At 43.6% G+C, this 19,029-nt stretch overlaps 1 protein-coding gene across 2 annotated transcripts in view; it reads left to right on the top strand.

Annotated features, from left to right (window-relative positions):
• The window catches only part of wdr7 (WD repeat domain 7), a 344,639-nt gene that overhangs the window by 37,202 nt on the left and 288,408 nt on the right, over nucleotides 1-19,029 (top strand). For both annotated transcript variants that reach the window (XM_084325436.1, XM_084325435.1), the window contains 3 exons: nucleotides 5-137; nucleotides 3,655-3,875; nucleotides 16,267-16,462. In XM_084325436.1, the coding sequence (XP_084181562.1) occupies nucleotides 5-137; nucleotides 3,655-3,875; nucleotides 16,267-16,462 (550 nt within the window). The remainder of the gene's footprint in view (nucleotides 1-4; nucleotides 138-3,654; nucleotides 3,876-16,266; nucleotides 16,463-19,029) is intronic.

Raw genomic sequence — 19,029 nt, 5'->3', positions numbered from 1 at the left:
TCAGGTGACGGCCAGCGTCTACATTCCCTCCCAGGGTCGGCTGGTTTGTGGCCGTGAAGATGGCAGCATTATCCTGGTGCCTGCTACCCAGACTGCCATAGTACAGCTACTACAGGGAGAGCACATGCTGAGGAGAGGTGAGAGAGAGGGATGGATGGGTGGAGGTGGAGGGGTGGAGGAAGGGATTGTAACATCATATTATTTCTTGCTCACTCAGGAGACCACATGCTGGTGAGAGATAAGCTGGAGAGGGAGGGAGGGAGAGAAAGATAGACTCTCTGTACTCCTAATCTTTGACATGTTAGCTCTGGTTGAGCTGCTGCTGCTGTTCTCATTGCAGACAAACCCTCTAGGGCAGTGTTTCTCAACTGGTGGGTTGCGACCCAAAAGTGGGTCGCGGATGTGTGTGTATTTTTTTTTTAATAATTTGCACTACCTATCTTTGTGAAAGTGGCTTCTCAGCTCTGGTCCAGCTGAAGACAAAGCAGAGGAACAGATTGGACATTGAGCATGACCTCAGAGTTGCTTTGTCTACCATCACCCCAGACTTTGAGACTCTTGTCAGAAAACGGTTATTACCAGATAAGGGTCTCTCCATTTATTCGGCTTCTTGTATAGAAACTAGAGCTAGCTTCCCTATGATTAGCAGAAGGAGAGTTTCTGAAGCGGTGTGTCTGTTATGGAGACATGCAGTGGCTTCCACTCTTAAGCCCTTAGACTCTGTTTATCATTGAGCCATTATATTTATCTCGATGATGGTTATGGTACTCACCATTGTATCCTATACAATAAGGTCAGCTGGTCCTCTGGCAGAGACGGGAGTTGCATTGGAATCTGTTTATTTATAAAGCCATAATTAGAGGCTAATTACATTACTTCTTTATTGGAATGGACCACTGGACCCTGTCGTACACTATCCAGTGATTAGCTTACACTTAACACTTTGATTGCCTAAGGCTAAATTCATGATATACCATAGGTTGCCAGCTCTATTTGTCTATGGAGAAATTCCCCTTCTTTGCAGGGCTATAACTTTTTAAATTCTATTGCTAAATTGCATTATATTGATGATCAAATACAGTTTGATAGCAATCGGCGCGATATAAAAAAATCCAACTGGACGGACTTCTGGAAGTTACTACACGTCATCTGATGTTGACCGGATGGGCGAGGGGGCGTTTATAATTCCGTGGGCAGCGTTATACCATTCATCTAATGTGGGTCAAATGTTCATCAGATCAGTTAGTATAGAAGACATTGAAAAATAACGCTGAATCTTACCGTATCTTCCTCGCGCCGTTGGGCGATGAGCGTGGAGTATACATTTTCCTATTATGGGATGTTGGAATACCCGGTCCATTTCCAGGTTGTATAATGGTATATACGTCCAAATCATGTTGTTTATCGAGTTATTGGCAACGGATCGCTATGTATTGTGACGAGCTAGAGTGCCGGGACCTTTACCGAGTGCCCGGAAGTAATATGGGAGAACAGCACATCGTCCAAGTAACTTCCTGTTAGGCGATTGCGCCGATCGGCCACCAGATGGCGCTCTTGAACCGCTAGAGGGTTCAGTGAGGCTTTTTGGTGGGTCTCAGGCCAGCGGATGGGAAATATGAATCCGATCACAGATTTTTGAAATATTGATATCAAAGACGAGTTACGGCGTCTTCGGCAACTTGAGCATGGCGGGGAAGGACGCCTAAACACGTCTTCCGGCAGTTAAAGTGTTAAGAGTTTTTTTGTATTTTATTTTTTTTTATTATTTTTTAAACAAACACATAAACAAACATGACAACACATGATAAGATATACAAGCATTAGTTGACAGTGCACATCCAATGAAATCACCATTTAGTTAATTGTCTTATACAGGATATACCCTTAATACCTGTTATCTAAAAACCTACACACATATGCTCTAGCTCGTACCCCCCCCTCCCGGACCCCCCATTGGATAATCCATCCATTATCCCTCGCTCCTAACCAGACACTACCATTATATGCTAGCTTTTATTTTCTCCACCACTTCTAACCACAATGTCATTTTGGATTCATTGAGACCCAAAATTCTTGCTGTAGTTATTTCTTGATAGATCACATCGAGACTTACACTTAAGAGTTTGTATTGAGCTTGGTAGATCTGCTTTTGGCTTCTCTGCCCCTACCTCATGGAATACCCTGCAGAAAACTCTGGAACTAGACATTCTAGTGTCTATGGGTCGGTTTAGAACCTAGATGACCAACCAGGTCACCACAATATGCAATTGTTTTTAACCTCTTAAGTACCGGGCCAAGATTTATTTCACGTCACAAATAGATCAATACTCATATTTTGTGATGTTGTGTTTATTTTTCAAATGTAGCCAAGAGTAAAGACCCCAACCCTATCAAAACAGCAGTCAACGTGTATATTTTCAGCACTATGTTTGTTGCAATGATTTTAAGTGTTGTTAGCGAAATATGAGCTTATAAAAAATCTCTGCGGATTTAAATGGAAATCTGAGGTTTTAGACGTGAGGACAGGAAGCCGTCATGAAATCATTGTAGTCCTAAGAAAGGGGAGACCCAGTGCTTTCGATGGACGTCTAAATTTCATAAAACTATACTACCCAGCTCACACCAGCCGCAGACTACTGAAGTCCAACCTATTTCTTCTTAGAAATAATGATGCGATTGTCGTGCTTATATCTCACGGATCGAACAAACCTCAACATTATTGCTATAAAATACAATGTATATTGTTTATTTACCTTTCTGTGAACGTCTAGAAAAAAACGCATCTCAATCCAGTATAAAATGGCGGAGCTATGGACAAAATTGGACATTATATGAAAGTAACTGTACTTACAGTAGATTTCATTCAGTCTTTGCTGCCCTATACCGGGCGCCTGGTGGTACTAAATCCAGATTGAACTCTGCCATTGGAAAAGGGGGATTTGGCCAGATCCATAGATGTATGACTTGGCCATAATACGGTAATTTATAGGCCTGATATTCTATATTCTATATTCATATTTCATATTGCATGTGTCCAGATGGCAGAATTCAGTACTGTATCTACAAAAAAACCTGTGAATCATCTGCACTTTGTTAGTTTGCTTAGATTCTTTGTACACTTGATCTCAAGGATGTGCTGAATCAGCTCAGTTTTGGTCAATGTTAGCATGGGGTTATTCACCTTCAAAGACGAAAAAAGATATCAAATATTTCTGACACTGGGAATACATTCCCTGAGGTCCATAGATGTCCCTAGATACCAAGAACATTCAAATGGACCTTGTAGAAGTGGAGCAATCTTCCATTTACGTATGTACTTTTAGGCGAATTTTCAGAAAATATGGCTAGGGCTTAACAGGTTAAATTGATACCTCTGTTTCATTTAAAAAAAAAAATGTATGTGCTCTTAATTGTCCCGATTGTTTGATGTTTCTGTAATTTATTTTGCACTATTACGACACTGTGAACGAGTTTAACTGCTCAGTATATTTATCGAGTATAAATAAAGATTGAATGAATGAGAAAATAACGGAAAACCTGGTCGAGAACCATTTTCAGGCAGGAAAAGCCTTAAGCCCCTGGTATTCAAAACATTTCAAATAGAGATTGAATGAATAGTAGCTTGAGTTCATTTCTCTCTCTCTCTCCTACCAGGCTGGCCCCCCCATCGGACCCTGCGCGGTCATCGTAACAAGGTGACGTGCGTGCTCTACCCGTACCAGCTTTCCCCGCGGTACGACCAGCGCTCGCTGGTGTCCGGCGGCGTGGACTTCTCCGTCATCGTCTGGGACATCTTCACTGGAGAGATGAAGCACATCTTCTGCGTCCATGGAGGAGAGATCAGCCAGCTGATAGTCCCGCCCGAGAACTGCAGCGTAAGTTCTCCACTCCTTTTTGCCTTCCTCCTCCTCTCTCTTCCCTCCCTCCCTCCCTCCTCCTCTTCGTCCACTGATCACTCCAACTCTAGTGTTAGGTAAGGTCCAAAGTCATGTTCAACTTCAAAGCGCTGACTCCTATTTCTCATTTTCATTGGAACACATTGTGACATCGTTGTTCTTTTTCTAATCCCAGTGTATATTAGACTCTATAAGAGTATATTTAACATTAACTTGCTAATTGTTAGCATTTTACGGCTGCTTTGATGTGGTAATAATGTGAACATTTTATCATTAATATTCCATCTTCATTCGAATTTGCCTAATTTCAGCCTTCAGATGGTATTCTTAGGTACAATGAACAGCCCTAATATGTATTTGGCTTCAAAGGTTCAAATGTACTCCGTTAGGATCTCTGTTTAACAGTACTGTATATTTGCATATCTTGTATGTCACAAAAGTAATCGTACTGTATACCTGTATGTCATGTTCCCACCCACCCACCCCCTCCAAATATATAGTTTCCTCCCCCTCGTATGTATATATTTTCTGTTAGGATCTCTGTTTAACAGTACTGTATATTTGCATATCTTGTATGTCACAAAAGTAATCGTACTGTATACCTGTATGTCATGTTCCCACCCACCCACCCCCTCCAAATATATAGTTTCCTCCCCCTCGTATGTATATATTTTCTGTTAGGATCTCTGTTTAACAGTACTGTATATTTGCTAATACACATTGGCCGTATTAGGGGGTGGGAAACTGATGGTTGGGGATCGGGCGTTGTGGACAGCGACTCCTACAGGTCGGTTGGTGCGCCTGCGCAGTAGAATCAGGAAGTGTCGGGGGCAGCGTGAGCCTCCCACGCGTTACTCCTCGCCACTGAGAGATCGAGCTGCGCAGGTGAAAAGATGTGACTGCTGTTACCTCAAGTACCGGAGGGGACTTGTGCTATGTATGACTTAGTCCACATTGCAGCCGGCTTGTGGGAGGCAAGAAACAGCGTTCGTGACAGGGGAGGGTTGAATTGGATGAAAGAAATTGGGATGGGAGAAAATATAGAAAATGGGAGAAAAAGTGGACCAAAAAAAAAACAGTACTGTATATTTGCATATCTTGTATGTCACAAATGTAACATTACTGTATACCTGTATGTCATGTCATAAATGTCATGATATATCTGTATGTCATGTATGTCATGAATGTCATTATGAATTGAAAATAGGGGACCCTGATGTAAACAAGATTAAAGTCTTTCTCTGGTCTGCATCCCCTTAACAATTGTGTGTATTGAGGCGTACTGTATTGTACCCATTCTGCATTCTGTTAATAAAGTTTTCAATCAATTAGAGTCAAATGATGACACTGAGGACGTGCTGTAGTCCCCCCTCTCTATTTTTCCTTCCCTCTCTCGCCCACCTTCCCTCATTCTCTCTCTCCCCTCCCGCTCTCTGTCCTCTTTCTCTCGCTGTTTTCCTCAGACAGTGTGAGTATAACCCCCCCTCTGCCTCTCTCTCTGTCCTCTCTCTCTCGCCATTTCCCCCCCTCTGCTTCTCTCTCTCTCGCTCTCACTCTCACTCTCGCTCTCTCTCCCACCTTCCCTCATTCTCTCTCCCCCCTCTCTCTTTCTCTCCCCCCTCTCTTTTTCTCTCCCTCCCACCTTCCCTCATTCTCTCTCTCTCCATCCCTCTCTCTGTCCTCTTTCTCTCTCCGTTTCCCTCAGACGGTGTGAATATAACCCACCTCAGCCCCCCCCCCCCCCCCTCTCCATTACAATGCTAACCGTAAATAAGGCGGCGGTAGTGTTAGCAGAGCAACTTAATGACTGTCTCCGCTTTATGACCTGTCAATAGTTCAACTGCCAATAGTTCTACTGTCAATAGTTCTACTTACAGAACGAACAGCTTTAACGAGTGTCTTAATTTAGTTCTGGAGCAGGTTCATGACCTGTCAATAGTTCCCCTGTCGATACAGTGTTTCTCACAGGCTCTTACTTGGTATATGTGTGGTGGAAGGAGGCCTGAGGGTAAGATACGGTCAGTCTGCATGAGAACAGAGTGAGGGTTAGGGCTCCTACTTGGTGTGGTGGAAGAGAACCCTGTGTACACTGGAACACAAGATGTAATGTTTGATTTGATTTGAAATCTTTATTTCGAACATGTAAATAAATAAATACAAACAATATAAAATCAAAACAAATCATTGATCTCAAGAAATAAAATAAAATAAAAAAGAAAGCATAACATAACTCAATTTACATTGAGAAGTAGGAAGAAGTATACACTAATTTAATCCTACCCCTTTTCCACTACTCAAATGAGTGTACTAATTTAAACCTTACAAAACAAATATATATATGCAAAACTAAAACTATATATGTAAAACATGAAAGAAATAAAATAAAAATGTAAACACCCGTGAATGTCAAATCCCTTCCTCATCCCTGTACCTCGTGAACATAATTTCCTTATAATTCAGTTTGAATTGTCTCATATTTGGACATTGCTTTAGCACCACAGTCAGACTGTTCCACAGTTTCACTCCACATATTGAAATAGTGTCTTCTCATGGTAGTGCGTACACTAAGAACTTTTAAATTGAGTTCTCCCCTCAGATTATAACCCCCCTCCCTATCAAAGAACAGTTCTTGAATGTTTCCTGGAAGTACATTACCTTTTGCTTTATACATTAATTGTGCTGTTTTAAATTCCACAAGATCATTTAACTTTAATGTTTTTGACTTTAAAAATAATGTTTGTGATCACGATAACCTGCAATGTGAACTATCCTTATGGCCCTTTTTTGGAGTATAAAAAGTGGTTGTAGTGCAGTAATTTAAATATGGTAAAACTAGTGAACAGTAGAGAATGTAGAGTGATTTTTTTATCCAGAATGTGCTTTACTTTACTCATGACTGAAATGCTTCTTGACAGTTTAGTTTGGACATGTTTTATGTGAGGTTTCCAACAGATTTTATGGTCCATTATTACACCTAGAAATTTATTTTCATAAACTCTTTCAATAATCACGTCATTTATTTTAACTTGTACTTGAGTATTTAATCTACAGTTTCCAAATAACATAATTTTAGTTTTGCTCAAATTCAATGATAATTTGTTTCTATCAAACCATTTTATAATTTTATAAATCTTTTCATCTCAGATGTGATGACCTCTAAAAGCTGCTGGATATTCTCAGCAGAACAAAAAAGATTAGTGTCATCCGCAAATAAAATACATTTAAATATATTAGATACTTTACATATATCGTTTATTAGGACTGTCCCCGACTAAGGATTTGGATGGTCGACTATGATTGGCCAAAATTTGCCGTTAGTCGACTATTGGTCTAAAAAAAAATATATATATATATATTTTGTTTTTTTGTATCATTCCATTTGGGCTGTGGGGGGTGCTTAATGTCTTCTGCAAAAGCATGCAATTGGTCCACTGATGGATACATCTTGATATTTGTCTAGTCTAGTGTGTTCATTAGATGGGTGAAATCCTCTTTCAGTGCCTCTGTGCCTGTTTTCGTAGGCAGTTAGCCTCTGGTATGCGTGCCATTAGCGTTAGCCATGCTTCTAGGCCTCTTTTTTTTTGGAAAGAATGATAAATAAAAAATTATAAATATATATATATAGATTTTCTTTTTTTATATTCGACTAAGAGGTTGGCCAGTCGACTACGGCTCCTTTCGACCGATTAGTCGACTAATAGGGGTCAGCCCTATCGTTTATATACAATATGAACAATTCTGGACCCAACACTGACCCCTGGGGGACTGTCCAAACATTCAGATTTATAATCTCTCATCACAAATTATTGTCTTTTATTTAGATAGCTTCTCACCCAATCCAATACTACCCCCTGATCCCATATCGACATATCGTTCCAATTTCCTGATTAATATATCATGATTTATAGTATCAAACGCTTTTTTGAGATCAATCCAGCTACATGTTTTTTTTTATCTATGGAATTTGTGATTTTTTTTCAATGAGTTCTATTAATGCTATACAGTAGAAGCCCTTAGAAGTACAGCTTTTACTGCTACTCTACCACTACTCCACCACTCCACTTTGTGACTCCTATTGTTCTGGATTTCACACCTCCACTGCCTGCCACAGGCTGGAAAGATTTTCATCTTACATTTTTGTTCGTCCCAAATGTCCCAGCCCCATCCAATTTCTTAGCTTTTTTCACTGTTTATTTATCATGCATTGCAGCACTAATATATGGTACAGTAGCCCAAGTCAGACTGCCCATATAAAAATTATCTTGGGGGTCTGAGGGCAGTAGCCCCCGACCCCCTCCCTGGGGAAGCACCTAAGTTAAGTACCCTCTCTTTGTTTACTGCAGAAAATGTACTTAAGCACTTAAATTAAGTACCCTCGCTTTGTTTACTGCACTAAATTAACACCTAGTGCTAGTTCTAAACTGACATCGAAGTGACATTGGAGTGGCAGAAGGGACCCGATTCTGAAAAGATTCATCTGTATATATATATATATAAAGGAGACATCTGTTTGCTGTAGGCATTTTCATAGGTCTGTATGATGCTGAGGTAGGCTACCACCAGTCTAAGAAAGTTGATTTCGTAGGGATTTTTTGTCTTGTTGTTCTGATGATTCAAGGAACAATTTAGTTAAAGATCCCCTCAAGATGTATTTTAAACCTTTAGAAAATGTTCTATATCGAAAAACTATTTATTATTGTTTTTCTGCCAAATTGTTCAACGAACTACTGAAGTACGGAACACCCTGGAAGGAAATTGGCACCACATCAGGTTTAATTAAACTGAATGGAATAGGAAGGAGTCTGACACAAAATGGCCGCCACAGAGTCGTTGCAGAGGAGCATTGTGATAATGTGAAGGACAGACTAAGCTAATAGAGGCCTCGCATGGAATGTATAAAGAAAAACACAATCACTTGGTGTCTTGTTACTTGATATTGTCAACAAGTCACAGTAATACCATGCTTTTCCAGTGTTTTCCATACTCTACCACTGGACATCATCATGTAATTTTCTTTTGAAAGTGGTTACCAATGGTTACAGGCTGCTTTACTGGAAGAACATTCTGTGCAATGTGGAACGCCCTACCCAAAGCTGTAAAGGATTGTGAATCCCTACCCACATTCAAAACCGCTCTTAAAGAGCACCTACGGGAGGCTGCAATTCGAAACTGGCCACCATAAATGTCCAAACCCCCCACCCCCTCCTAATAGACAGTCTCCTCCCCACCGCATGTATATATTCTCTCCCCACCATATGTATATTTCTCTCCCACCCACCCCCTCCTAATGTACAGTCCCCTCCCCATCATATGTATATATTCTCTCCCCACCGTATGTATATTTCTCTCCCACCAACCCACCCCCTCCTAATGTACAGTCCCCTCCCCATCATATGTATATACTCTGTCAGGATCTATGGGTAACAGTACTGTATATTTGAATATCGTATATGTCACAAATGTAACCGTACTAAATACCTGTATGTCCCTATGCCATAAATGTCATGTATGTTGTGTATGTCATAAATGTCACTATGAATTGAAAATGGGGGACCCTGATGTAAACAAGACAAACGTCTTTCTCAGGTCTGCATCCCCTTAACAATTGTGTGTATTGAGCCCTACTGTATTGTAACCATTCTGCAATCTGTTAAATAAAGTTTTCATTCATTCATTCATTCATTCATTCATTGCAAGACTTCTTTCCTGGCCCCCTACTCTTACTACCCCCCCCCCTCCCCCCTCTCTCTCCTTCTCCTTTCTTACCCCGACCAGTGGGCATACTTCACACTAACCTTGGTGTACCAGTGTGTAAGATGGTTAGACTTGAGCCGTCATGTGACATGGATGTGTAATTGTGCTGTGGCTGAGCTGGGTGTGACACAGTAATGAAGGTGTGTGTGTGTATATTACTGGTAATTAATCTATTCATTCAATCTTTATTTCAACTCGAAAAATACAAACATAATAAATACATGATGAATACAATAATAATATCATAAACAATTCAATATACAATAAGTGCAAATCATAATAATTTTATTCTTTTATTTTTAAATTGTGTTTTAATCAATTAAAACAATTACAGATTATGGTGGAATGGTTTGTGATCAAGGATTTAAACTGACCAAAGGATACCACATTATTGAGCCTTTGTTTTTTGATGATCTATGTGTCAGGAGCACTTCCCAAGTTCAGTACAAACTCGAGGTGCTTTAAGTGTGAGTCATTGGAACGTGTACTATAGGGTCCAGACGTCCACTCCAGCGGAGAAGTAAGATACATTGGCCAATCTCCAATTATGGCTCTATACAAAAACGGATGCCAATGCAGCTCTCTCTGCTAGGGAGGACCATCCAACCCCACTATACAGGAGACAATGGTGAGCACCATAACTATCACCTGTGATCAATCGAATGGCTGAGTGGTAAACGGAGTCCAAAGGCCTAAGGGCAGAAGCCGTTCATGTCTATAAATTACATCTCCGTAATCCATTCAGACTCTCAATGTCAGACCCACTCACGTCACGTAGAGATATGTAAGTTATTGCGAACAACGTCTTTGGCTTTAGAAAACTAGATATATTTAGTCTTAATAGCATTTAGCTCCAAATTGAGACTTAAGTTAATCTAGCAAAGCATTAAAACAGAACTCTAGACTCTCAGTGGCCAGTTTGACAGAATCAGCGATACAATAGTGTCATCCGCGTAAAGGTGAACTTGACAACTGTTCAGAGATGAGACTAGTATTAACTCAATGGACGCCAAGGGGGCGCTGTTTACCTTCTGGTTAGAACGCCATCGCTGTAATGCAATGGGGACAATGCCGTGTTTTGCGAGTGCTAAAACTATATGAAATATTATAGCTATGGATCTAATAAACACGTCGATTGTCAGTGAGTTTCTTCCAGTCAACATGCAAAAAACAGAAAAATTTTTCATACATACATTTCCATTTTATACCGTGATGAATATAGTTCCAGAGCGATTCTGTCTAATCTCAAGAAACTCGAGCAAACCGTGCTTCAATGTATTTCCTTAGAAATCGTGCCATTTGTCGCTTGATTTATGAATCGTTCTGAAAATAACGCTAGATTATCGGTATTATGTGTCCTCATGCACGAACAGAAGTGGGGCTGAAAAATCGCTTCTCCGTGCCTTTGTCGTAGCCAACCGCATGCACGCACACACACACACACACACACACACACATGCATGATCGTTACGAAAGAAACATCTGATTAACCCAAGATTGGTAACATAGTCCTTACCTCACATCTGATGTACTGCAAAAAGATGAATCCAATTCCTGATCGCCATTCCAAATATTGATCGCGTTTATTGATCCAACGGTATATGTCCAAAACGCATAATCCACGCTGCTCCCAGTCTCCCCAGTCCATGTGTTATAACGATACTGCATGCCCGAGAAGGAAAACCTGGACCGGACTTCTTAGATCAGCGTATAGCCCAAGAGGGAGGGATTTCAATGATGTGCAATACGGGCCGGAAGGCGTTAGGCGGCAGTATTGGCCTTTTGCAAGCTCAGACCCATTCCCAATGATAACATCAGGCTGGATGGATGAAAAATGAATGGATATAGCGAATAAAAGAAATAACGATTAAAACCAGACTTTTCTCGTGATTGGCGCTCAACACATGGCGAGTTAACCCGACATTTCTCGTGAATGGCGCTGAATGAGTTAATATAGATGGTAAATAAAACAGGGCCCAGGATATGTGTGTTTCTGCTTTAGAGACTCATATGTTTTCGATATTTCTTTGTGTGTTAAAGGCATGTGTGTGTGTGTGTGTGTGTATGTGTGTATTTTAGAGATTTGTGTGTATGCTTTAGAAACACGTGTGTGTGTGTGTGAGAGAGAGAGGCAAAGATAAAGAATGATATATATTCTTCTTGCAGCCTCTTGAAGGGTCATGGTCAAGGTTTGGCATTGCACTGCATCATCACTTAGGAACACACACGCACACAGACCTTCATTGTTGTCTTTCAAACACATACAGTATACACCATGAGAGAGCAGTGCCACATACACACTATACCACCAATTCAATTTACCACAGGGCTTTCACTCATCCTTCAATGCTCTTTCTCTCTCCTGGCTCCCTACTTTCTCTGTCCATCCTCACCTTCTCCTGTTCTACCTCTCTCTCCTGTTCTACCTCTCTCCTGTTCTACCTCTCTCCTGTTCTACCTCTCCTGTTCTCACCTCTCCTCCATCATTCCTTACTTCTCCCTCTTTTTGTTCACCCCCTCCTTCCTCACACTCTTCCTCACACCCTTCCTCACACTCTTCCCCATTTCCACACTTCACTCCTCTCTTCCACCCCTCATCTCCCCTCCGACTGCTCCTCACTTCTTCTCTCTCCTTCTTTCTTTCTCCTTCTCTTACTCTCTCCACCCTCCATCACTACTGATTGTTTCCTTTGTCTATCATCCTAGCTCCTTCCCTTTCTCTCTCCCTCTCTATTTCTCTACACCACTTTTGCATTCCTCCCTTTCTCCCTATTTGTCTCCCTTCCCCTTGTTTCCCCCTCCCTCTCTCTCTCCCCACCTCTCCTACCCAATAACTCCATCCCTGCTCCCTTGTTCCGTCTTCCGCCTTCTTCTCTCTCCCTCAAGCCTTGCCTCCCTCCCTCTCCTCTCTTTCCTCCATACCTAACCCCCACCTCCTGAGTCCTCCATTCTTTTTTTTTGATCCACTTTTTCTCCCATTTTCTATATTTTCTCCCATCCCAATTTCGTATCATCCAATTCAACCCTCCCCTGTCACGAACGCTGTATCTTGCCTCCCACAAGCCGGCTGCAGTGAGGACTAAGTCATACATAGCACAAGTCCCCTCCGGTACTTGAGGTAACAGCAGTCGCATCTTTTCACCTGCGCAGCTCGACCTCTCAGTGTCGAGGAGTAACGCGTGGGAGGCTCACGCTGCCCCCGACACTTCCTGATTCTACTGCGCAGGCGCACCAACCGACTTGTAGGAGTCGCTTGTTCACAACGTTCGATCCCCACCCTTCAGTTTTTCCCTCCCCGTAATACGGCCAATGTGTATTACTGCGGACGACCAGCCAAACTGAAAAACAATGTGGAGAGCTGGATTCGAACACGCGAATCCTAGCGTCTCCACACTGGTGGCGAGTGCCTTAGACCACTACACCACCTAGCCGCCTTGAGTCCTCCATTCTTGCTTCCCTCCCCCTCTCTCCTCCTTCCTCCATCCTTGCCTCCCTCCCCCTCTCTCCTCCTTCCTCCATCCTTGCCTCCCTCCCTCTCTCTCCTTCCTCCATCCTTGGCTTCCTTCCTTCCTCCCTCCCACCTTCTCTCCCTCCCTTCATCCCTTCCTCGCTCCCACATTCTCTCCCCCCCCCTCTCTCTCTCTCTCTCTCTCTCTGCCACAGGTTCTTACCTGACTCCCCCCCCCCCCCCCTAATCCACTTTCCCCTCTCTCCTTCCTGTCATCCATCCATCCATTTGTTTTAGAGTAGAGCCCATGGTCATGTCTCTACTAATAATTTGCTGTATGTGTATACCTGTGTGTGTGTGTGACTGTGTGCATGTGTTATGTGTTACCAGTTTCAATAGGTCAGGTGGAGCCCCCTCTTGGGGGGGCCCTCCAAGAGAGGAGATGATGTTTGTATTGTGATTGTATGACAAGAGGAGCAGAGAAGAAGGAGACAGAGACGATAGAAATGTGTTTTGGAGATGAGAAGAAGAAGAAGAGGAGTGTAAACTTTCTCAAGTGTGGACGAAGCAAGAATTGTGGAGGGCAGTAATACGCCACGATGCGTCTACACTGCCGGAAATTCAAATAAGAAGAAGAAGAAGAAGGTCAGGTGGAACTTCTTTTTTTCTGCTGTTTTCTAAACCATATTTCACAGTAACCAGTCTGTCAGACAGACCAAGGCTGTAGGAGCTGTTTATGTGTGTGTGTGTGTGTGTGTGTGTGTGTGTGTGTGTGTACGTGTACACACACACGTTTGTGTGTGTATATGCGTGCGTGTGTACACGTGTGTGTGTGTCTGTGTGTGTACACATGTTCCAGGTAGTTGTGTTTGGGTCATGCTGACAGAGAGAGGAAAGCCATATTTCACAGTGGTTAGTTCACAACAACATGCTCCTCATCTCTCGTACTGCACCTTTGTGTGTGTGTGTGTGTATATATGTTTATGAGCATAATGTGTGGGAGTTTGTGTGTGTATGAGCATGTGTTTGTGTGTGCGTGCGCACGTGTATGCATCTATGCCTTTATTTATGCATCTATGCTTCTGTGCATTTAGACATGTATTCGAGTACATCACAATTGTGTGCATGCACATTATGAGTATATTACTGCGTGTGGGTGTACATGTGTGTGTGGGTGTACATGTGGGTGTGTGGGTGTACATGTGGGTGTGTGAGTGTACATGTGTGTGTGTGTAAGCAGCCTAACACTCACGTGTTGGTTGTGTTTTAGTAAACTATATGTCACAGAGACCAGACTGTCAAAGCAGCCAAGGCTAAAACTCTGCTCCCCCATTTCTCTCCCTGACACGTGTGTGTGTGTGTGTGTGTGTGTGTGTGTGTGTATTCTTGTGCTTGTATAAAATGGCATCCATCTGTATTTTGTGTTGTGTGTTTTTGCCTGGTCTGTCGAACTAGGCTGTCTGTTCTAAAGCACTTAGTATCATCTCTTTGTCAGGTGTGTGTGTCCTCAGACCTCAGATCTACCCCCATGAGCCCCAAACAAATCTCTCTCCCTCTCACTCGTACGCACTCACTCACTCTCTCACACTCACACTCACACTCACACTCACACTCACACTCACACTCACACTCACACTCACACTCACACACACACACACACACCATTGGTTAGGTAGGTGTAATAGTGGCAGCAAAGTGGCTGGTTGATTGTCAGGCATTTCATGGTCATTATTTGTCATTAGACACAGTGGGAGGCTCTGGACAACACACACACATGGTGTGGTTGCTAAGCCTTCAGAAATGTGGGACTTTAGTAATGGGAACACAAACGGGAAGAGAAATGGTGTGCGTGTGTGTTTTGTTGTTAAATGAAGACTGCCGTTGCAACAGAGTACAACAGAGTTATGACGGAGTACAGCAACTTGCAATGGACCTGGTCTACAAGATACACTACACCACTAAGGTACCCATGTACATGTCGAAATACTTCCCAAAGGTCAGTGAATACCACAACCACTACACCAGAGGAAGCTCAACAAATCATGTTAAACCCAGATTCGGCTCAAACAAGGGACTAAACACGTTTCACAATTATGCCACATCAATGTGGAACGCCCTACCCACAGGCGTAAACAAATTTGAATCCCTACCCACCTTCAAAACCGCTCTCAAAGAGCACCTACGAGAGGCTGCAATTCGAAACTGGCCCCCATAAATGTCCAAACCCCCCCCTCCCACCCGCCACCCCCTCCTAATGTACAGTTTCATCCCCCTCGTATGTATATATTTTATGTTAGGATCTCTGTTTAACAGTACTGTATATTTGCATATCTTGTATGTCACAAATGTAACGGTACTATATACCTGTATGTCATGTATGTTCCTATGTCATAAATGTCATGATGTCATGTATGTTGTGTATGTCATAAATGTCATTATGAATTGAAAATGGGGGACCCTGATGTAAACAAGAGGAAAGTCTTTCTCAGGTCTGCATCCCCTTAACAATTGTGTGTATTGAGCCGTACTGTATTGTACCCATTCTGCAATCTGTTAATACAATTTTCAATCAATCACAAGGTAAGGTATGTGTTTGTGTTTGTGTTTTGCAGATGACATTATTATACGTGTGTTATGTGATGTGGTCACCATGGAGATTAACCTGTGATTCACTAGCTTGTGTTAATGTTCTCTCTCTCTCTCTCTCTCTCCCTCTCTCTCCCCCCTCTCTCTCCCTCCCCCCTCACTCCCCCCCCCTCCTCTCTCTCTCTCTCTCCCCCCCCCCTCTCGCTCTCTCCCCCTCCTCTCTCTCCACCCCCCCCTCCTCTCTCTCCACCCCCCCCTCCTCTCCCTCTCTCCCCCCTCACCCCCTCCTCTCTCTCTCTCTCTCTCTCCCCCCCCTCTCGCTCTCTCCCCCTCCTCTCTCTTTCCCCCCTCCTCTCTTTTTCCCCCCTCTCGCTCTCTCCCCCTCCTCTCCCCCCCCCCCTCCTCTCTCTCTCTCTCTCTCCCCCCTCCTCGCTCTCTCCCCCTCTCTCCCCCCCCCCCTCCCCCCCTCCTCTCTCTCTCTCTCTCTCCCCCCTCCTCGCTCTCTCCCCCTCTCTCCCCCCCTCCTCTCTCTCTCCCCCTCCTCTCTCTCCACCCCCCCCTCTCTCTCCCTCCCTCCCACAGACCCGTGTGCAGCACTGTGTGTGCTCCGTGGCCAGCGACCACTCGGTGGGCCTGCTGAGTCTCCGGGAGAGGAAGTGCATCATGTTGGCGTCGCGGCACCTCTTCCCCATCCAGGTCATCAAGTGGCGCCCGGCGGACGACTACCTGGTGGTGGGCTGCTCCGACGGCTCCGTGTACGTCTGGCAGATGGACACAGGTGAGCGCCGGAGTTCAAACCCCGCCCCCTCTCTTTTCTCCATCCTCCAATCGCAGCCGTCGCTTCCCGAGGGCAGAAAAGAGGGCGGGTTTTAGATGGGGACGATTGGCAAAGGTCTCGCGCGCCGTGATGACCGTGTTTAACCCGTGGGTTATTCTCACGGTCAACCTTTTGTGTTCTAATTGTACAGTGAATACGTGGAACACTCTCTCCAGAACGACCAGGGTGAAGTAGTGGAGTCATAAACCCCTTCACCGCTGCAAGACAAATCGCTCCGTCAGCGGAAGCGTTGTCTCCCGATGCTGGAATGACCTATCTCAAGTCCCGCCCTCCTTTCTTGATCAACTAAAATACGCCAAAAAATGTACCATTATATTCATGCTGAGGACCTTTCGAGCAGATTGAATGTTTACTGCTAAATATCATCAGCCTCTCCATGGTAATGTATGGGAGCTTTTGAACCAGGGGGCGGTGCCCAGTGGAAGGTGAGCTCTGTGATCTGTTTAGCTCTGCTGCCAGTATGTATGAAGAGAGAACACCGTAGGTCTTAATGGTGAAGAGAAGCCCATCTGGGTTAAATAGAATAAATACGTCTATTTTGTTCTTAAACCACTGCACTAGGCTAGTGTGTGTGTGTGTGTGTGTGTGTGTGCGCATGCATCTTCATTCTGTGTGTATGTGTATTTTGTGAGCGTGTGGTGATTAATTGCAGCATGGACCATTAGCTGTGTGTGTGAAGTGCAGAGAGAGAAAGAGAGAGTGAGTGAAGAGGAAGCCAGCTCGACACACACACACACACACACACACACACACACACACACACACACACACACACACACACACACACACACACACACACACACACACACACACACACACACACACACACACACACACACACACACACACACACACAACACACACACATAATTTGCCATTAGCCAGTGGGAACTGCCAGGGACAGTGCTATCTCAGTGTTTTAAATCTCACTTTACTACCATCTAACACACACACACACACACACACACACACACACACACACACACACACACACACACACACGTCATCAGATAAATAATAGATTGTCAGTGTGTTGTTGGTTCATCGAGGAGACTGCATGTTTAGTATTGTGGCTCTATGCAAACATCACATCCATCTCAACTCCTCTGTCTCTCTTTGTCTGTATTTGCCATCTTTCTTTCTGTCTTTCTCTCTTGGTTTTACTATTGTTTGGTATGATTTTTGTCCCGATGCTGCATGTACACTCCATACATCCCGTGTACAGTAGCTCCGATAAGCTCATCATCCCGGCTATGATAAAGCTGAAATATGATCACTGGGATGTGTTAAAATCAGATGGGACACTACTGAGGCTTATAAACACCTCATCCTGTTCATTGTGTGCGACTTCCATTTCCATTCGATACTAATACTAGTAATATTCTGTTTACTCATAGAGGCCTGTACAGGCATGTTAGTAGTCAGGATATGAACGTGGATAAACACCTTACCCTTTCTAAGACCGTGATATTAGCTGGTTTCCAGAATATAATTGTGCACGTAAGCACCCCCGATGACGATGACGAGGAGGAAGAGGGTAGGGGGGGGGAGCACTTACCAAAACATTTGCTTAAATGGGGCCTAGTGTCTGTCTGCTGCATTAGAGGCATTAGGTTGTTTATGCTGTTTACTCTCCCTCTTAAAACTGGTTATGAGAGAGAGAAAGAGAATGGGGGAGAGAATGACAAGGAGGGAGAGGATGCCCCTCTTAAAACTGTTATTGGAAAGGTCATTGTGCTAAGTAGAGAGGGAGACACTGATATAGAGAGAGAGAGAAAGAGAGAGAGAGAAAGAGGATGCCCCTCTTAAAACTGTTATTAGAAAGGTCATTGTGCTAAGTAGAGAGGGAGACACTGATAGAGAGAGAGAGAGAGAGAGAGAGAGAGAGAGAGAGGGAGTGTTGGGGGATGGATGGTGGAGATGGATAGTAGGAGGAGGGGGTAATGATAATCTATTTTATATTTAACCCACTTGTATGGAAGCACTCTACTTGCCACATTCTCATAAGGATATTTATAATACACTGGCACCGTCTTGAGTCAGTGTTCATGGACAGACTTCATTTGAAAGTTGGGGGGAAATTATCCAAATGCAGATGCGGGGAGGGGGGGGGGGGGGGGGTCAGGTGGAATAACTATCTTATTAGAGCAAACGGATGTTGTGTATATATATTTGTTCAGATGTTGACATGTTCCGTTGGGGACATAATTTAGCAAAGAAAAACACAAAATCGCAATGCTATCGCAGTGTTGTGACTTGAGTATCGTGATACTATCGTATCATGGGGCCTCGGGTGATTCACTGGGAGAGTGTAACGTGTGCAGAGGTATCTCCTCAGATCTCCTCCCTGCTGGACAGGCAGTAGGAGTCGCTACCGGTACCTTCCCTCCCCTGTCCCCCTATGAATTTCCCTAAGGGGATTGACAATTTCCTCTGAACACTGACCATTTTGTTCAGAGGAACGAGTGACCAAGCTGGAGGTAGCGCTGCCGGGAATTGAACCCGGG

The sequence above is a fragment of the Notolepis coatsorum genome, assembly GCF_963971535.1.
Source record: "Notolepis coatsorum genome assembly, chromosome: 11".
NCBI classification, from domain to species: domain Eukaryota; kingdom Metazoa; phylum Chordata; class Actinopteri; order Aulopiformes; family Paralepididae; genus Notolepis; species Notolepis coatsorum.
Note: the sequence above shows the minus strand (reverse complement) of the source record. Positions and strands in the feature narration are given on the sequence as shown.